At 41.8% G+C, this 19,590-nt stretch overlaps 2 protein-coding genes across 4 annotated transcripts in view; one reads left to right on the top strand and one right to left on the bottom strand.

Moving 5' to 3' along the window:
• Window positions 1–535: 535 nt before the first annotated feature.
• Window positions 536–19,590, top strand: part of LOC118309296 (potassium voltage-gated channel subfamily D member 3-like) — a 107,454-nt gene continuing 88,399 nt past the window's right edge. The window contains exon 1 of the mRNA XM_035631233.2: window positions 536–666. The gene's annotated coding sequence lies outside the window, so the exon portion shown is untranslated. The remainder of the gene's footprint in view (window positions 667–19,590) is intronic.
• wnt2ba (wingless-type MMTV integration site family, member 2Ba) lies at window positions 2,919–14,514 on the bottom strand. 3 transcript variants are annotated; one of them, XM_035631242.2, is made up of 5 exons: window positions 14,109–14,512; window positions 10,706–10,926; window positions 9,606–9,883; window positions 8,322–8,586; window positions 2,919–5,622 (listed from the first exon to the last, which is right to left on the bottom strand). In XM_035631242.2, the coding sequence occupies exons 2-5, from the start codon at window positions 10,830–10,832 to the stop codon at window positions 5,393–5,395; spliced, it is 900 nt and encodes a 299-aa protein (XP_035487135.1). In that variant the 5' UTR covers window positions 10,833–10,926; window positions 14,109–14,512; the 3' UTR covers window positions 2,919–5,392. The 3 variants fall into 3 exon arrangements, with proteins under 3 accessions (XP_035487135.1, XP_035487132.1, XP_035487134.1); XM_035631239.2 differs by having other exon boundaries at window positions 13,845–14,512; XM_035631241.2 differs by having other exon boundaries at window positions 5,417–5,622; window positions 8,375–8,586; window positions 13,845–14,514.

The following is a 19,590-nucleotide window of genomic DNA, read 5'->3' on the forward strand; positions in this document are numbered from 1 at the left end:
ATTGTATCTTTTATGTTTTGTGTGTTTGTTTATTTTCTGTTTATTTTATACTGTATCAACACGGAAGTCGTTTTGTACAATTGAAAATGTGCCTAAATAGTTTGTATTTTAACTTTGTACAATAAAAAAAAACAACAACAAAAAATAAAATAAATAAATATATATATATATATATATATATATATATATATATATATATATATATATATATATATATATATATATATATATACACACACACACCTCAGAACTCGGACCCCGTAAGTTGGGGTGTTGATTTTTTTCAGACCTCCCGAGTCGCGTTCCGGTTCCAATTTCCACTCGGAGGTCGTAATTCCGGGTTCCAAGTGCTGGGACTCTAAACCCGACTTCCGGGTTCCGAGGGATAATGGAACGCGCCCACTGTGAAAGGGCGGGAAGTTTAAACCGGCCCCTCACGCAGGTGCGCACTTTCAGCCGGTTGCTACGCTACACAGCTCCTTTGCTAAATTTTGACTTAGCAAACAGTCAGCTGCTAAGCTAAGTTGGCCAACAGTCCCAAGCTGCTAACTGGAAGGTTTGGTTGAGCAGTCAGCCTCATAATTCACCTCTGTCTGTTGCTGCTGCTCAACCACCTTTTTTAAAGGGAAACTGTCCTCCACGTGGTTTCGTCCTCATCTTGCCAAGGTAAGTGTTTCAGTCCTGTATAATGTTTGGCTAATGTTTGTGTGCTAGCTGTTGCTCATTTCTCCTCTAATGCTGCTTTCAACTACCTACATACTCATTGGTTGTTGTTGTTTGGCACAGTGGGTTATGATGTTAATATTATTCTGTCCTGGTGAAATATGAATACTCATGCTTCGAGTATCTTGATTATTTTTTTCTGATTCATGCTGAAGGGATTTAAAGTGGCATGCCTGGCTGCTGTTCATTTTGGCTAATTTCTTGCTGTTTATTGTAAACGGGAGAAGAGTCTAACACATATTGGCTTTTAGGGAGGTAAACATGTTTCTCACAGTCTTTTAACATTGTCTCTGTTGTTGGAATACTTCACTTTCAATGTTTTGTCCGTGTAATCTCAATATCTTCCATGTGCAATCCTTTTTACATGCTGTTTGTTGTGTATATATTCTTTTTCATATTTTACTTGCTTGTTTATTACTTTTACTGACTGATTCTTATTTTTCACTGCCCCCTTCGCTGCTGTTACATGGTACAGTTCCGCATTGTGGGACTAGTAAAGCATTATTTTTATCTAATATCAGTACGGTGTTGTCAAACAGCTTATAGGTCATCACATGGCTCTATGGTTTACTTGCTTGCTTGAAGTCTTTGGCAACTGTAGGATTGTATTCCATGGTTATTGGTGTTTATGACATTCCATATGAAGACTCTGTCTGCTTAATCTATTGTAATTTTTTGGGTGGGCAGTTTAAAATTCATAGGTTCAGCTGAGGATTGTAGCTTTTACCCATCTCTGTTCATAAAATGGCATGTTCATTTCTTGGTCGTGGTGCCAGGAAAGTGTGGCAGTTGGTTCGTGTGGCCTATATAAAGTAGATTCTACACATTAGCTGGTGTAAGCTTTGGTAAATAATCTAACTTGTTTGGGTGAAGTCTTTCACCATCCCTCCTCAATCTCTGCTATGCTGATTTTGCCATACATGACTGACGAAGTTGGTGCCTAGATCCTAAATATCTGCTCCATTTTACGCATGTGGTTGCACGTGCATTTGTGCATTTGATCATTTAATTAAATTCCATCATAAGTGCATAGATAGCTTGTGTGTCCTGCTGAAGTTGAAAGCTACTGTATCTGAATATTTCTGTCACTGGGCAAGTGTCAGTTGGATGTCTAGTGCCTATAGTAAAAATGTATTGTTATGCATAAAAAGATAATTCACACTGTATAATCTTAACTTGTGGGAGTATTTACCTTTATCCGCGCAATAGAAACATAATGTGAGATTTATGTGGATTTTACTTTGTCCCAGTTATAAGTATGATGTCACTTGGCAAGGATGATGAATACACTATACTATAGCAGCTGTGGTCAAGTCCAATTTCTTGTTTACATAAAGCTCTTAATTACTGCTGATATAGGGTCATAAGGGCCATCTTCTATTCCAAGAAAAACAGTGAAACCACTTGGAGATTGTTTTCAAAGATTTTCCCCCCAACACTTCCTATATATTCTTGAGAGCAACAATTTCACAATATACATGTCATCGTATTTCCCATATTGCTGAACATCATAGATATTAATCATATGATTGGACGGAGCACAGTGTTTGGGGCTGGAGGACAAGTCAGACAAGTTCGAGAAGCAAACTAAGCATGTTTGTTTTTGAAATTGATGCAATGCTGAATTGTTTTTGACTGTGTAAGCACAGATTACAACATTTCTCTCTTCTGGTTTCCCTGAATGTGAAACATCCCAGTGGACCACACTGTTAGTCTCTCCCCTGGGCCAATTTTAGCTCTGAAATGTTGTTAAATTGAGATGCCCATTTGATACCACTATGATGGCAGAGAATGCCTGCGATGCCACTCCTGTTATTTTTACAGACTTCAAAACTGGCTCACACATTGTACGGGATAAAGCAGCACGGATACTATGACATATTTTAAAGATTAGCAAAGTATTATTCATCTACTCTGTGTGTACAAGTAATTATGCTCTTTACAGATAAAAAAAAAAAGCTGCCTTAAAGATACTATAGTTATTCAATGTTGGAGATGTTTTGTGCCGCATTTTTTTGTTTGTTGCTTTGTAAAGGCTTACTATCTGCCGGTTCAGTCATATTTCTAGAAAATATACTATGGAATGACCTTGTTGGATGCATTATCTTTATCCTCTCCATGTCATAGCTGAATCGGGGCTAAAGCACAGCAGACCATATAAGCTTGAAGAGAACAGAAGACCTCTAATGAAGTGACAGGGTGGATCAACAAGGTTTAATATAGAACCACTAAGGTATTTTGGGACCTGCATTTCCAAGGTGAAAATACCTCTGTAGACAGTAACACACACCAGGACACTGTTGTACCGAACTGTGACCGACCAAAAGATTGACTCGGACATAAAAATGTGGCAGGGCCGTTGTAGGTTGGAAAAAAAATTGACTGGGGGAGGGGAATAATAATCAAAGAAAAATCTGAGTTTCAGAGATGAAACTCGTATATATTCTGAGACTATGGCGGTGAATTGGCGAGACAAAAATTCGGACAAATTTATGAGAAAAATTTAACAAACTCGAGACAAAAAACCCAGGATTAAATTTACAAGAGAAAAAAAAAAACTAGAATATTCTCGGAGATTATGACGTCATACATTGGCGCTCTCACATAGAGCCCCTGCACAAGAGACGTCAGTGCAGTTAATTCTCTCCTACAAGCAATTTAAAATTTTCCAATTAACCTGCGTGTCTTTGGACTCTGGGAGAGAGCGGGTGTACTCTGAGTAAACCCACACAGACACTGGGAGAACACACAAAGTCCACAGAGAAAGGAGCTAACCACTGCAAATTTTCAAGGGGTTGGTGAGGCACAGCCCCACGTACATCGTCCCCCACTGTGTACAGCTCTCACCTTCTGTAATCTTTAAGAAAAACACAGCCAACATACTCTTCATTTACATTCCAAACAGGCTCTTGCTTGCAATTAACTTTTGACTCGTGAACGTTTGACGCGGTGTGTCATTTGGCCTTGTTCAAAGAACTTTTCTTTGGCTCTCCTCCTCATTACGTGGACTTGAAACAATTTGTTGACTCTCAGCATCCACAGCTTGTTGTCAGATTCATTTAGATGTATGAAACCCCTCTGGGGGTTGAGTCTCCAATGGCCCAACATGATGTTTAGCTGCATTACCAGATGTTGAAAAGTCATATTCAGGGTCTGCGGCTACTTCACTGCTCTTTTTGCAACGTCTTGGCCCCATTTCATGAAATACTTCACCAAACCATTCGGAGCCAGTGAAATGTGTACAAAAGGTCTGAAAACACGGTTACACAAGATCGCATTGTAAGTGTTCTGCCACAATATGATGAGATACGAAACCAGTTATAGTGGCCTCTTGTGATTAAGACCAAGCAATTAGAAGCGTACCTTACAGCATGAAGATACAAGAGTATAATGATAGATAATCAGAAATTTTGTTTTAATATCTTCCCGTTAACAGTAATTTAAATCTTCCTCTTTCTTGGATGGATGAATGCTCAACTCAAGGGATTGCGTTGGTTGAGCGTTCTTTTTGAGTAACGATAAAACAGGATAGGATTTGGGAAGGCCAGTTTGAGACAGACAGCTAATCACCAATCATCACTGTTTGTACAGGAATTTACAACTCTGGAAAGTCGTCACATCAAAAATACTTTTACTGTCATCAAGCAAAAAGTACCTTCTTGTCATGAAGTAATCTACATCGAATATGCTTTGATGTACTTGATTTGGCCCACGCTTGTCAGAAGACAGAGGTTGAGCTAGGTATAACTTTTGCACTGGCATTATTTTATCCTCAAGGCCTCACTGAAATGAAATGACCACTGGAGCTGTTTTTTTGTGCAGTACTGTTTTCTGTCTGAACAGTCGCTTGTTCCAAACAAAGAACCAGCGTTATGAATGCTTTGCATATGGCAACACTACCACAATGTGTTAAACCACTTACAGATATTCAGATATGCAGGATACTGAGTGATGTGACTCTTCCAGACAACAGTCCATATAAAGCTTAATTTTGTCCTCACGTTGGTGTGTCAAAAATCCAACTCTGCAGCAAACACACCATGCTGCCATTTTAACTGAAAGTTGAGCATGTTTTTCTTTCCGTTGTTTTCACAGTGTGTTTATTTGTCCTTGAATCACGAAGAACTCTTTTTTTAATTTGTCAGAGTTGCATTAATCGGAAGCGAACAGTCTTTTGTATTTATAATGTTTTGTTGCAGTACCATACAATGGCTTAATGTCATTTAAATGATACAGTGTCTGTACAAAATCATAAAGATGCCCCTTTAACTCTCTTCAGGCTAAATATTATTATTATTATGATCATCATTATGATCGTCCGTTAAGCTTAGTCATGTGCTCATATGGTCTTTATATACTGTAAATCAGGCAGACATTACCTCATATCTCTTCCCTCAACAGATGGTGCACTTACAAATTTAAGGTTTGATTTAAAACAAATCAGCAACAAATTGCTCGTAGAAACATTTATCAAAGCGACACAGTAACTGGGTATAATTTCCAGTTTTGCATCATCCAAAAAAGGGCTGAAGAATCTGGTTCAGGAAGTGTCGAAGGATCGAAAGTCCGAGGTATTACAGTTAAAAGCTCCCAATTATATATCTCATAATAAGATGCAGTCAAAGAGGTTAATGAGTACGTGGTGACTGTGATTGGTCCCGTCTCCTTATTAGGTTATGTCCAGCCAGTCCGGTCGCTTGTGGGGCTTGCAAGTGTGAACGTCCACCATGTCCTCGCAGTCTTCGCACTCCACAGCGCAGCACCACTTGAACTTGCACTCGCACTTGGTGACGCGTTTGACTCGCATGGTGTCGTAGCCCCGCCCACAGCACATGACCTCACAGCCGTCTGTGCCCCTCGACGACTTGTTGCACACTCTGCCTGCTGTCCCCAAGGAGCCTGTAAAGAGATGACAAGGGTAAAATGCGGCAGTTTTGGGCTTAAGAATAAATAACAATCCATTTGTTTCCACTTGAATCGTCGAAGTGTTCGATTCAAAACTAATGTGACAATTCAAAAATTTGCACTTTCTTCCTTTTCCCAAAAAGTGGAAAAGAAAATTTATCTAGGACCTGAAGTGTAGGAAATATTGACCTTCTAGTTCAGAGAATCACAAATGATTTATTATTAAAGTCACATTTCAGTCTTGGCACAGTCACTTGGATATATATCACCTTTATTTTACTGCCAAAAGAAAGCATACCTTTTTTTTAAACTGAAAGAAATTCATGTTTGTAGGAGACAAAATGTCCCAAACTACTTTGGCCTGCAGTAGGTGTTATGCCAATTTTTCAACTTCTAAATGAATATTAATTATGTAAAAAAATGCAAAAGAAAATTGAGAGGCAACAATTTTTGTGTTATTAAAGGAGACATATAGTGCTTTTTAATTTTTTCCCTTTACTCAAGTATCTGATATTGTGTTTTTTTTTTTGTGTATTTAAAAGGACTGCAAAGTTAAAAAGCCGAAAGTCTGTGGTAAAGGGAGCTTACACAAAACACTGCTCCTGGAACGTCAGTAGTCCAGCCAATACTTCCGTAACACCGTGAGGCTCACCTAGCGACTAGTCTGGCACGCCCCCAAACAAAGCAAGGTAAAAGTGAGAGCGGAGGCAGACACTTCCTACATGCGCTGGAAGGGGTTGACCAATCAGGACAGACTGGGCCAGCGGGCCAATCAGAGCAGAATGGGCTTCATTGGAAGGGAGGGGCTTTAAAAAGACAGGAGCTAAACCCAAGTGGTTCATAGAGAGGCTGAAAAGAGGAGCTGCAGGAATGTGACAGTCTGAGGGAACTGGTGTGTTCACTGAACATTAGAGCATGTTACCTCAAGTAATAACCCAAAATAAAATTCTGAACCTGAATATGAGCATAATGTCTCTTTTAAAATGTGAGCTGTAGAATATGGTGTCAGTCAGATGATAATTCTGACTGTTTAACATTACACAGCTGTACGTGTTTTGTTAACAAAAAATATAATATATTATTGCAGCTTCAACGGTATAAGATCTCTGTTGTTTGTTTTTAAAGTAGAAATGACCTTTAGCTTTTTTGTTGCAGATACAGTAACTCTATAGTTGTTTGTCCTAGTTACACATCAGATCAACTTAATTACATTTTGGAAAACCTCCAGCCATGACATGCCTGTCCAGAGGAGCAAATGTTGGCAGTTGACCACCTCCGAAACACCAGTGGAGTTTTTTATGCTGAAAACTGAAACCATTATTTTTTCTAAAGTGATCAAGTGATTAGTGTTCCCACACTCTTCGGCAGGGTTTAGTCTTACAGACACGCTGACGGAATGGTCTCAGACCCAAACACAAAGGTGTCCACGTACTCAGGTGTAAAATCTAAAGCCTAAGATCAGATGCCACCTCTAATAACGGAGCATCCCTGAAGTAAAGGGAAGGGGATAAGGGGAGATATTCCCCTCAGGCTCTAGGGAGTGGAGCTTAATACTGACCAAAGGAGGGATTTGAAAAATAAGCCTGCATGTATCCTTAGGCTGTGAATTCCAATACAATGGAGATCAGTTGTAAGGAGGGTCAATAGCGCAGTCCTTTTTTTTAAGATCACTTTTTAAACAAGGAGGGATGGCCTCTCCTTTCAGTGAACACACCTTCGTTACCCTTCAGTTGTCGACCTGTAACCGTGCAAACAGCAGGGAGGTGTGGGAGAATCTGTTGTACCATCATCTCTCCCGCACACATATGCACTATGATATCTTACCCAAACTATTAACAGTGAGCGAGTGAGCCGCCTTCACGCTCTGTTGACGGGGCTGGATTGGAGGAGAGAGGCCGAGCTTAACAAGGCAAAGCAAACACTCGGAATTAAGGAGATGCTATAGGTCAAACGATTGAACTTTAAGCTGTGGAGGAATGCAAGCCTTCAGTGGATGAGTAGATTTTGTAAAACTGACACGGGGATCAACCGCCTGTTTGTCTTGTCTCGTTGACATGAAAATTTGATTTAATTGACTACAAAAATCATTAAATTATTTGAGATAAGTCCAACATAGTTCAGTGGATGTAAACTGGTTGTTTTGATGATGTAAAACCTGACTAAATTACATAATCTTTCTTAAAATAAAAATATTTTTTAACGAAAGCTGCTCGGGAGACCTGAGACCATGACATCAGGCTGGTTAACATCATTATTCACAAACCAAATTTTGATTGGCCATAATTTATTTGGGTGGTGGTGGCAAGTCTGGAGAACTTAAATAAAACAATGAATTATTGGCAATAAGAGACAAGAAATGTCAGAATGTAATGAATTCAACACTTGGCAATACATTTAAGCTCTCAAGTCTAGTATGGATAAATACCAAGAGGGTAAATTAGAATTGTTGTGGTTATGTGATTTGGGTGAACAGACTCTTTTTAAGTTTATAACTCAGACGTGAAGAAAAACCCACAGGTGTTGTGTTGCCTATCATCATGCAGTTTCAGTCAATCCGTTCTCTTTTATTTTTTATTTCCCTGTGTTTCGTCTATGTCCACGTACTGTCTCAACACACTTTGCAAGGAGCCTCTATACTCTATTTTTTTCTTCTAAAAACCTGATTCTTCTCGCCTCTTCATTCATTCGCTCACCTGCTGAACGGTCCATGTGACAGTAATCTGGTGAGTTCTCGACGAATACTAACTCGTTCTTGGTGCTCCCCTTGAAGTCCTTGTCGGCCACCATGAAACCCGTCCCGTCCTGGTTCATGGTCACCTCGATGGCCGTGTTGTACTTCTTGCGGAGGTAGTCTCCAGTTCGCCTGAAGTCGGACATGGCCAGCCAACAGGTTCTCAGAGAACAGGAGCCACTGACCCCGTGACACTTGCACTCCAGCTTCATGAACCGCTTCACTGCCTAGAGCAGAGGTCAAAGGGGACAGGGTGTTAAGCCTATGATGATGCCCGTGGCAGGATTTTGGTGGGATCAGCCCTGCTAGCACAGTTGTTGGCTAAATATTCTTCACTCTTGCTAGATTGTACTTAAAATTGTGTCTTCCCTGGAGACAAAATCCATCTTGGAATGGTTGAACCTTAAACTAATTTAAGGAGAAAGTTAAACAGTTCAGCAGATTATTGCCATCATGATGGTAGATGCATTTATATTGTGTTATTCTTGTCAATATATCTTGTGAAATAGTCCATTTTCTGGAAATTCTATATTTATTGAAGCTGCGATAAATTAGAAGTACCATGATTGGTTAGTCAATTAAAAGAAACATACATTAGCATACATTAACCATTAATTTTCCCGCTTCTCAAATGTAACTATGTACTTGTTGGCTAGTTGCAGGATTATTGTAAACTTAGTATCTAGACAAAAGACAATGAAATCAATAATTGGCAAATTCTGGTTCATTGTTTTGTGCTGGTATATAGAGCAAAAAATGTATGTATTGATTTTTACAGGTTGTTTTTTTTACCCAAACACACCAAAATGGTACAGCATCAATACTAATATGTGCATGGAAAATATGGTATTGTTCCATCATAGTAGGACGCAACACAAAGCTCAGATGTAGGGCTGCAACTAATGATTATTTTCATAATCGATTAATCTGTCGATTATTTTCTCGATTAGTTGTTTGGTCCATACAATGTCATTAAAATGGTGAAATATTTCGATTGTGTTTTTCAAACTCCAAGAGGATGTTTTGTCCACACACCAAAGATATTCAGTTTACTGTCACAGATGAGCAGAGAAACAAAACAAATATTCACATTTAAGAAGCTGAAATCAGAGAATTTGTATAAATAAAAACTACTTCAACCTATTAATCCATTATCAAAATAGTTGGTGATTAAATGAGTAATCGATTACTAATTGATTAACTGTTGCAGCTCTACTCAGATGTTGAGGTGAAAGCTCCAGCTCACCATCCGACCGCACCGGTTGTTGTGCAGGTTCATCAGTGCGCGGGCGTCTTTTACCATCCTCTCCCGGGCGTCTACGAAGGCCTTGGCAAACTTTATGCCGTAGTTGATGTTGTCGCTGCATCCCCCCCAGTCAAAGTTGCCTTTGTCGTCGCTGGCCCGTCCGCGCTTGTGGCCGTCGCAGTTGCAAATCTTCAGCTCCCCCACGCTGCAGGCCCTGGTGATGGCGTAGACCACCCCTGCTGAGGAGATGGCGTACACGAACGCTGCCTCTCGGCTGCCTGGGTGCACAGAGATGAGAAGTGTAGCCATTTTGGAAAAAGGAAGAAATCTTCCCTACGGCCCTAATTTATATATGACAGCTTCTCACATGCTGTCAAACACTGCAACACAACTGTTTTTGTTTCTATTGTTGGTAAGGTTCAAAATGTGCCCAAGTTCACTGTGTTACTGTTCGGTGAAGCAGTCTTTCTCAAGTATATTCCACACTGCAGGAGCACAGAAATCAGTCCATTTATGGTGGATGGTCCAGACGGAGGTAACGGCATATCAGCTATAACATCACGGTCCAGCCGACTCTCCTTTCACCTTTTAATTTGCACAGATGGCAGCTTTCTCAGTCACTGGACTTTGTTTTCATTTCAGACAAGAGGAGATTTTGGAGGTTATTTGGCCTGGCATTCCCACCCACCTCCCGTCCTCATTCCTGCTCACGCAATGAAGCAGAACACAGGCGATATGTCAGGGAGTAAAACTTTGTCTGGCCGCCAGAAACATCTACCCAAATATTTACATCTCCTATTACTGTTTATACATCACCAGTGTGGATCTCTCGATCTGCTACTTGTTTTCAGAGAACATCCACTTTCCCAATCTTCCCTCATTCCAGAGAAGGTAAAAAAAAACCCACAGCACTCTTCCTTTCTGTTTGTATTCTAGGGCAAAGTTGATTTAGAGAAGACACCTATTAATTCTGTGCTTATCTGGTAAGAGCGGAGACATTTACGAGGATGATTAACTCGAGTGTCACTGACATAAACAACCAGTGTCACGCACGGACAAAAGAACCACACAGATAGAAAAAATCCCAGTGCAAGACTCACTTCGCAGCATCACCCTGCCAAACACAGTGTGGTCCCGGTCCAGCGTGCTGCAGTTCCAGCGGTGGTGTCTGAACTGGTGCTGGCACTCGACGATCCACTCTTTAGCCCCCTCTCCGATGGACTGCATCAGGTCTGGGTGCCGCTGGCAGAGCTGCCGCTGCTTGTTCACCAGCCCGGGAATGTTGTCGCAGATCACCCGAGCACCCAGCGCTCCGATATACCTGCAGACGCAGATTTTGAAGATGATGAGTTAAAGTTTTTTTTTTTTACTCGTAATGAGGCACCGCCACTTAGCCTGTGTAAAGATATTTTATGATCTTCTGTGGCTTTGGAGCAGCATTGTCAGTTCAGACAAAATAACCCATGATGATGTCATAAGGGTTATTTTAGCCAACAGAATAAAAACAAAGACAAAACATCCAGCAATTCCAACGTGACAGCTAAAGCTGCAACAGTTAATCGATTAGTAATCGATTACTAAATGAATTGCCAAATAATTTGATAAGCGATTAATCGGTTCAAGCAGTTTTTATGGAAAAAGTCAAAATTCTCTGATTTCAGCTTCTTAAATGTGAATATTTTCTTGTTCTTTGCTCCTCTGTGACCCTTAACTAAATATCTATGTGTGTGGACAAAACAAAACATCATATTGGGGTTTGGGAAACACGATCGGCATTTTTCACCATTTTATGGACCAGACAACTAACCAATAAATAGAGAAAATAATCGTTAGTTGAAGCCCCTAGTGACAGCGATTACGCATTATTCCTCAAGGGTTAGTCCCTTTGGTCACTTCGTAGGCACATCAATCATCTTTCTGTGTTGTATAATATATATATAGATACATAAAGTTCTTAATATGGGTTCATCAACAAAAAAACACAGGCAGGCGTAAACCTAGCAGCAGTGATGCGGTACAGTATAAAAGAAAAGTGTGGATGTAGCCAGGGTCAGGCCTTAACCTTGTTTCCCTCGGTTTCCAATCTTAGATCTTAGCCAAGACGGCCGCTGATGAACAGACACGAAAGCGGTGTCAGTCTTATCTAACATGTGCGTAACAGGCATATGGTTACGCTTTAAGAATCAACATATAACGAGCAAGAGTCTGATTTCTCCTCATCATCAGTACCACTCTCCAACTTCAGACTTGGACATTCAGGATGTGAGAGAGAGATTATTAAATTCCTCACGTTCAGTGAAAAGCAGCTCTTTCCCTGTGACAGGCGCGTTGCTTCCTGCTCCATTCACACATAATCCCTGACTTTGTAGCGACTCTTAAAAGGGGGGATCACATGCTGGTGGTATTGTGACACTGGGGTGGTGGTGGGGGGCTCTTATCAGCAGGACACGATGACAGACATCTACAGTACAAGTGGCGTTCAGGCCTTTTCCCTCCCAGCCCCTTGGATCAACCATATGATGGTGCCGACTCCCCCCTTCCCTCCCCCAAAGCCTGCACGCTCCACTCTCCATCCGGATATCATTATAGTCGCTAATCGCAGCCACATTTGTGTCGCCTGGCCACCGAGACAGAAACAGACGTGGCAGGCAGTTTCCACTCCCGTTATGGCCGTCCCAGTCCCGTTCTCACTGCAACCCTCTGCCTGAGCAGTAAAGCAAAGCAGGAGCACCACTTATGTTTATTGTGTGTTGCGCCAAAGAACCTCTGACTGTCTCCGAGAGGGAGAGGGAGGGGAAAGAGGTTCCTGTGCAGCAAGACACATGGCGCTTATCTAAATTATCGCAACGGTTAAAAATAGGCCCCAACAATACAAACCAGGGTTAAATATGTATTAATCATCCGGACACAGAGCCGCTCCTACTCTGTCGACCGCCTTTTTCTCTGGGAGTTCTCAGTGATGTGATCACTAGTTTCTTCACAATATATTTGCACAAGACAGCAAAGGGGGTTTCACAATGGTAAATAGGGTAACCTATGCTTTTGGCCAATCTTGGGAAATTAACATTCATAACATAATTTAAACCAAGTCCATAAAACAGATGCTAATTGAATTACGACCCTACAAATGTACAGAAAGTCTTTCACTGTGGTTAGTTAAACAGAAAGTGCACATCAAGTGTGTTTGAAAGTCTGATCTGACGGGTGACGGTTATTTATTTCAGGTCGGTGGGATGGGGGGGGGGGGGGGGGGGGGGGGGTGCTTTCTGTTTAGGGCTGATAATTCATTAAAATACAATAAGCAAAATTGCAATATTGCCAAGAGCAAATTCTGGTCAGGTGCTTTTTTAAAAAAAATAATATTCTCCAGATGCAGATGAACATGGTAGTTTGGTAGAAACCCCATTAGAGAAATCACATCATCAACGCTTTTACATTTTTTTTTTCTGTGATAAACTTCAAACACTCTCATAATATCTGCGAACATTATCCCATCATGATTTCTTTCTTCTTTTTTTAAAAAACTTTTTCGCCTATCGTTCATCCCTTTAACTGTCCCTCTCGAATGTTTTTGTTTCACCCTCGGGGCCTTTTAAAGCCTCAAGAGAAATCATCAAGGGGCATTTATTCATGCACCAGCGCCTGCACCTGCCACTTACTGTGGGAAAGATGGATGGATAGGGGAGAGGACCCCCCCCCCCCCCCACAAACACCACCAACACCATTAATCTTCATAAACACACGACACGCACTGCTGTGCTGAACATCTGTGCATTGAGGTGTATATTAAAATAATTCCGACGCACAGGAAAAGTTAGATGTAGATGGAAATATGTTTTGATAAGTATGGACATGAACTGGCCGAGTGGGTGTTCTGTGTCGTCAAAAAGAAACTGATCAAGATTAAAGTTTCAAATCAACTTTGTCATATAAAGAGATTAACATTAGAGAAAACTTCTTTTTTTTGTTTGTTGCCTTTTTCATAAGACACATTTCCATTTTATACGCCTGGATTTTTTTTTTAATAATATTAAATGTATGGTGTCAAAGTGTAGCTCAAAAAAACGAAAAGATGAGCCCCAAAAATGTGAATTTAAATACATGACAGAGGTGAACTAATCCATCTTTGTGAGGTTTTGTGTTTGTCACGTGCGCATCATATGTTTTCAACGATCGACACCGGTTCAACGTGCGATGTGACTCGGCGGACGAGGCGGATCGGGTCGGATTCCCACTCACCACCACGACGAATCCACCCTCGGCGTGAAAACGAGCAGAAGCAGAACAAACACGCAGTGTACTTTGGGGATGGCTTTTCTCCCCGTCCTCATGCCCATCGCGCCGCTGCCGTGCGACGCGCCCCGAGGTCTCACCAGACGGAACATGTCGCCGCCTCCTCATGTGTTGGCAAAGGCTGCGCGCTCAGGTGTGAGGGTCCCGGGCGACGGGCGCGCGTCCATCGTTGACGGGCAACGGGACACGAAAGAAGAAAAAAAAAACAACCTGCCAAGGAGGGAAAAGCGGTCTCAGGACTCCATCAGTTCAGCGCCGGTGGTTTCTCATAGTGCCGCGCGTACATCCACACTGCGTCGGCGTCTGCGTCTGCGTCGGAGCCGGAGCCGCAAGTGAGACGCGTCTGAAGTCTTGTGCTACAGTTCCAGTTCACCGTCTCCCCTCGGCATGTCGCGCAGCGGATTTAGAGGTTGTTCCGTCGAACGAGGAGGGCAGAGGAGGAAGCGATGAGAGTCAAGTGGAGGGAGCACATATCCGAGGATGGCGCAGTCGGAGCGTGTGCGCGCCTCTCCTCCTGCAGCCGGAGCAAGGAGATGATGCGCCCCCGAAACACGCGGCGCTGCGCTCCGGTGCGTCAGCTGTCTGTTCGTGACCCCCCCCCCCCCCCCCCCCCACCACACACACACACACAGAGCCCCCCCCCCCCCCATCCACCCTTTGTCAGAGAAGTCACACACGGCGGTATGTGGACCTGCAGACAGCAGGACAGGAGCGGTTTATATTTAGGTTCATCTCCGTCTGTGGTGTCTGTGATGTCTGTGATGTCTGCCAGACTGTCAAATCAACACACGTACCGTTTTCACCACCTATAGGAACAACACGCAGCTCTGCCAAGACATGTTCCCCTCAGTCACAAGGAGATTGTGTCTCCCATGTTGTAGAGCGAATCTACTTCTCTACATCAACGGTATATTAATCAGCAACAATTTTGACAATCATTTTTTTTTCGAAGCAAATGTCAAATATGACTTTAATTTGTCGCTCTCCTTTGTCACTGATGATGTCATCTCTGGAGTCTGAACTGAACAAGACGTTCGGAATTACCACAGGCATGTTCTCTATTTTCTGATGGTATTTTGTAGACGAAACAATGAATCAATTTCTCAAAAATAAAGGCAGATTAATCGAGAATTTAAATATGGTTAGTTGCCGTGGAAATATATAAAAAGACTGTGCAGCATTTTCTATGTGGAACTTGTTGCCTCTGTTACACATTCATAAAGTTTATTATGGGTAATTCCGAATCATTTTGTTAATTTCTGCACTAGATCTACTTTTCAAGTTCAGAGCCATTTAGAACTGTGTCATGCAAATGAACCAAACCTCCTCCTGTGGCCACCATGTTCAATAACAAATGTATTCATAAAGATTATTATTACAAAGAAAAACATGGATGCTCCTTATTTTTTAATTATTTTTTATTATAAGTATCAGTCTGATGGAGATTAAAGCAACTGTTATACAACCCCCCCCCCCCCCCCCCCCCCTCATATGTTAACATTACATGTCACTAACCCTGTTTGTGTTTTCTATCTCTCTTGGTGTATCTCTGTTGTACATCTGTCCTCTCTCTCTCTCTCTTCTCTCCTACTGTCTCTCCTCTCACCCTCTTTCTGCCCACCTCTCCTCTCCTCTCCACTTCTCTCCTCACCCCAACCAGTCGAGACAGATGATCGCCCACGACTGAGTCTGGTTCTGTCAGAGATTTCTTCCTGTTAAAAGGGAGTTTTTTTTCTCTCCACCGTCGCCAAGTGCTTTGCACATTGTGGGATTTGTTGGGTTTTCCCTGTAATATTGTAATATTGACCTCACTATGTAAAGTGCCTTATAATATATGTTGTGATATGGCGCTATACAAATAAAATTCAATTGAATTGAATTATTTACCAAACGTTATGAGACGTTTTTTTTTTTTTTTTCAATGAATACATTTGAACAAATTTGCTTTTCTGCTTTGACACATCTTCGAACAGGAAGTTGGTAATCCTCGCCAGGGGGCATTTAAGACGTTTCACATGTCTGTTGCTCTGCTTTTTTTTTGTTTGTATTTTACATATAATGTCAAGCAGAAGTCATTTCAGGTCTCTTGTTGATTTAAGCCAGTTTGCAAAAAAAAAAAACTCATCAAAAATCACAGCATGTCTCAGTGTTTCCGGTAGCCGTCACTAATCTGACAGCATCACCTCAGGGGTCATGCGGGGACAAAGATATGAATGATGAAGAAGATTCGTCACGTGTATCAGTTATGGCTGAAATAATATTTTTAATTGTTAAAAAAAAACATCAACATTCATTACCCCTCATACATGTAGAGAAAATACTTCCACTTAAATTTCCTAAACCAGACTTCTGTCACTTCTGTTCCTGGTATGACGAGACGACTCAGATTAGCTGCATAGAAGAAGCATCTTTTATTTTCTCAGTGGTTTACTTTTGACATAATTGCTTTCAATATATTTCTATCTCAAATGTTGCCTTTATGCTCAGTGACTCTGGATGAGAGAACGAATATCTTGGTCCAAGCACTTGAACCCCGCCTTGTGATTCTAGCTGGAGTGCATGTTTGTAGTTCAGCTCATGTCAACAGCCCCGATCCAGAGACAGCTTTGTCTCGTCTCATCGAACCGATGTGGGAACATCTGACGGGGACATCTCTGGATGGTAAAGCCTGGGACTTGAGCGAGTCGCTTGGCGCGGAGTTTGTCTGGCAGGTCGGAAAAAAAGAAAAAGCACACAGGCAAGACATCATGTGTGAGGTCATTTTAGTCGGTGCAAATCCAGGGGTGTTGGATAAGTACCTCAGTAAAAAGGTCAATAACAATATAGCTGCGTGCGTGTGTGTGTATTACAGAATGTGTAAGTTCAGTGAGATTTTCACCAAAACTGCAAATAATTACATGCAACATTGTGTAATTGTACTTGTACTAAAATGATTTAGGCTTCGTATATGTGCCATTTCTATATCACACACACACACACACACACACACACACACACACACACACACAGCCCAGTTGTTTGTCCTTCCGTTACGTCTTATCTGGATTTGGAGCGACACTTGAATCCTCATTACATGTGACCCTGTCTTTCTTTACCCCGGGACAAGATATGGACTTTACACTGACAACTACATAACAAATTGCTTTGCAGAGAGCAGGTGACGGTTGGCGATGCCACTCGTCATCAGGCCCGTCCCCCCCCCTGTCTCGCCTTGAGCCAGCTCCAGCTGTGGTCTTTACGAGGCTCAGTGTGGGGGCCCACGAGCTCCTATTCTAGGCCCGTCTCATGGCCTGTGCTAAATTTGGACCGAGAAAACAGGACAAGAGGGAGGAAAAGAAAAAGAGAGCAAGAAAAGAAGAAAGACATTCAAACAAGGGCTCAGATTTCAGTGATTGTTGACGGTCGGACCAGTGATGGACGTCATGGCTGATGAAGACGAGGAAAACGGGAGGCTAGACAAACGTTGTCTGCTTTCTTGCAACAGGTCCTAAATTTGCGCTTTTAACTCACGACGTGTTACGTGTTCCCCCCTCGACGTCGGTTCTGTCGTCTCGTTCACACAAGCCGTGAGGGCCATGCATCTTATTGTATTTCTGCCATTGTACACCGCCACAGTCATAAAGCACAGCACTTAGCAGGTCAGCCCAGCAGGGACATGTGGCTGCTGTTGCAGCAGCAATGCTTTTCAAGTTCAAGTTCAGTTATTTATATAAAGTGCGTTATTACTAGCACCTCTCACACAACCTCTCAGAGGAAGGATCCTGCAAAGTGCACGTGCTTCTCACGTTCACTCCAGGAAAACAACGGGATTCGCCAACTTCCTGAGGTTGGGCACCTGACAAGAAATGCAGCCAACACGTCTGACATTAATTTTTATGATAAAAAAAATTCATTAATACCCCTCTTGTCATGTTCAACCCTAACAGGAGGGCCAGGCCATTTTGGAGTTACAACCAGTAGAAATATATATTTTTTTCTTTATCAAAGTCATGTTCCCTGAAGCCAGTGCTCGAATTTCAATACATACAAAAACATTTCAAGCGAAGCAGATACAGAAGTTTTTTTAAAGTGTGCATATGCATAAAAGCTATCATTGACAGTCATGCTGCCAGTGGTTTTAGGATTTTTAACAACAACAATACAAGGTTATGATGCTAATGTCTTGTTGTGTCCCTGCAAAGAGAACAACAGCAGTGTGCAGTTCAGTGGAGTAAAGCAGCCGAGCTGGCAGCGAGAGAACGTGGCCCCTCGCAGCTCATCAACCTGAGCCCGTGTTTATGGAGGCTGAGAAAGACGGGGCTTTGCTGGAGGACCAGGCATGCCTGTGCTGGATTTGGGGATGCGGCCCTGCTGTCCTGCACATGGAATGTTAATTAGGTGAGCTGAGCAAATGAGAGGTGACCCGTCCCGGCGGCTACCCAGCCAACCCTTGCCCAACAACCGGGTGGGAGATTTAGTGTGACAGAAAAAGTCAAGTGAGTGTCCGCTCAGCATGTAGTGCTGTGGTGGATGTCACTGACTCAGACACAGTATCCTGCCTCGTTAAAGTACAGGAGATATCTGTCAAGTAATAACCAGTATGCACCGTCCACTTTCATTTTTGCAATTACGCCTGTCATGAAAATTGGGTCATCGAGTACGATACATGAACTTGATCATTTTTGTTGACCTCGATAATAGCCCTTGGGTTAACATGCATGTTTGTTGACATGAGAAGAATCGTGGACAACATTTAAGCTTGTCTGTTTCTAAGTAACAGCTCACTAACCGTCTTCTGCTTGATGATATGTTTTAGCCCAATGGTTGTCAAATGTTTTCGAGTCGCTGATCCAACCGGAATAGACAGGCTGGTGGGTCGGGCAGATCTCATCACTGGTACAGACGATTTATTGTTTAAAAAAAAAAAAAAAAAAAAAAATCCCCTCTCTAGAATGTCATTTTATTTTTAATATTTTATTTTCTTCATCACAATCTGCCGACCCACAGAAATGATCTGGACCCCTAACTCGCAACAACAAGTTCACATGTTTCAGTAGCAAAACATGTCTTAAAATGACAATAATATTTTTAATCACAATTGTTTCCAGGACAATATATATCGTCTAACATAAAGTAGTTATTGTAACAGGCCTTGTTGCAATCTCATCATCACCAACAACTTTGTCAATCTTTGGTTGCATCACTTCAACAACATGCCACAGAACACTTGTTTATAGTTGAGGCCACAGGGCAAGTGATCAACAGTTCAGTCCACTCAAACTTTTCGTCAAGTGGAATGAGTCTCAGTGGACTTTCTTTTCTTTCTAACTAAGGAACGGGATGTAACACTTTACTTTTCAGAACCCAAGAACAGTCAGACCCCACATAGACAATTATAGAAATATAAAACTTTCACTCATAAAATACACTGTGCTTTTGCATGTCGCTGAAATGTTTGCGTCCATAGACCAAAGGCCCAAGTGAAGTAATAACTTACTAGTTAGTAACTTTGTACTCTTCCGTTTTACAGCTATCTTTTATACCATCTGATCAAGTCTTCACTGATCCAGTTCATTGTGTGTATATTTATGTATAAACTGGAGAGAGACAGTAGTGGATTTCAAATATCTAAAGACCAAGTTCTGGATCTTTACATTTCCTGATCTGCTGGAAGCCACTTGTTGTAGTTACTTGATAAATGCTGACCTCTAGA

This window comes from Scophthalmus maximus, chromosome 6 (assembly GCF_022379125.1).
Source record: "Scophthalmus maximus strain ysfricsl-2021 chromosome 6, ASM2237912v1, whole genome shotgun sequence".
Classification (NCBI taxonomy): domain Eukaryota; kingdom Metazoa; phylum Chordata; class Actinopteri; order Pleuronectiformes; family Scophthalmidae; genus Scophthalmus; species Scophthalmus maximus.

Excerpts from the sequence above, each read along its gene's own strand:
- wnt2ba (XM_035631239.2), bottom strand. The coding sequence starts at position 13,990 with ATGTTCCGTCTGGTGAGACCTCGGGGCGCGTCGCACGGCAGCGGCGCG. Across the intron at positions 10,927-13,844 it reads AGGGTGGATTCGTCGTGGTG|GTATATCGGAGCGCTGGGTG; the intron begins GTGAGTGGGAAT and ends CTGCGTCTGCAG. Across the intron at positions 9,884-10,705 it reads TGGCAGGGTGATGCTGCGAA|GCAGCCGAGAGGCAGCGTTC; the intron begins GTGAGTCTTGCA and ends CTGTGCACCCAG.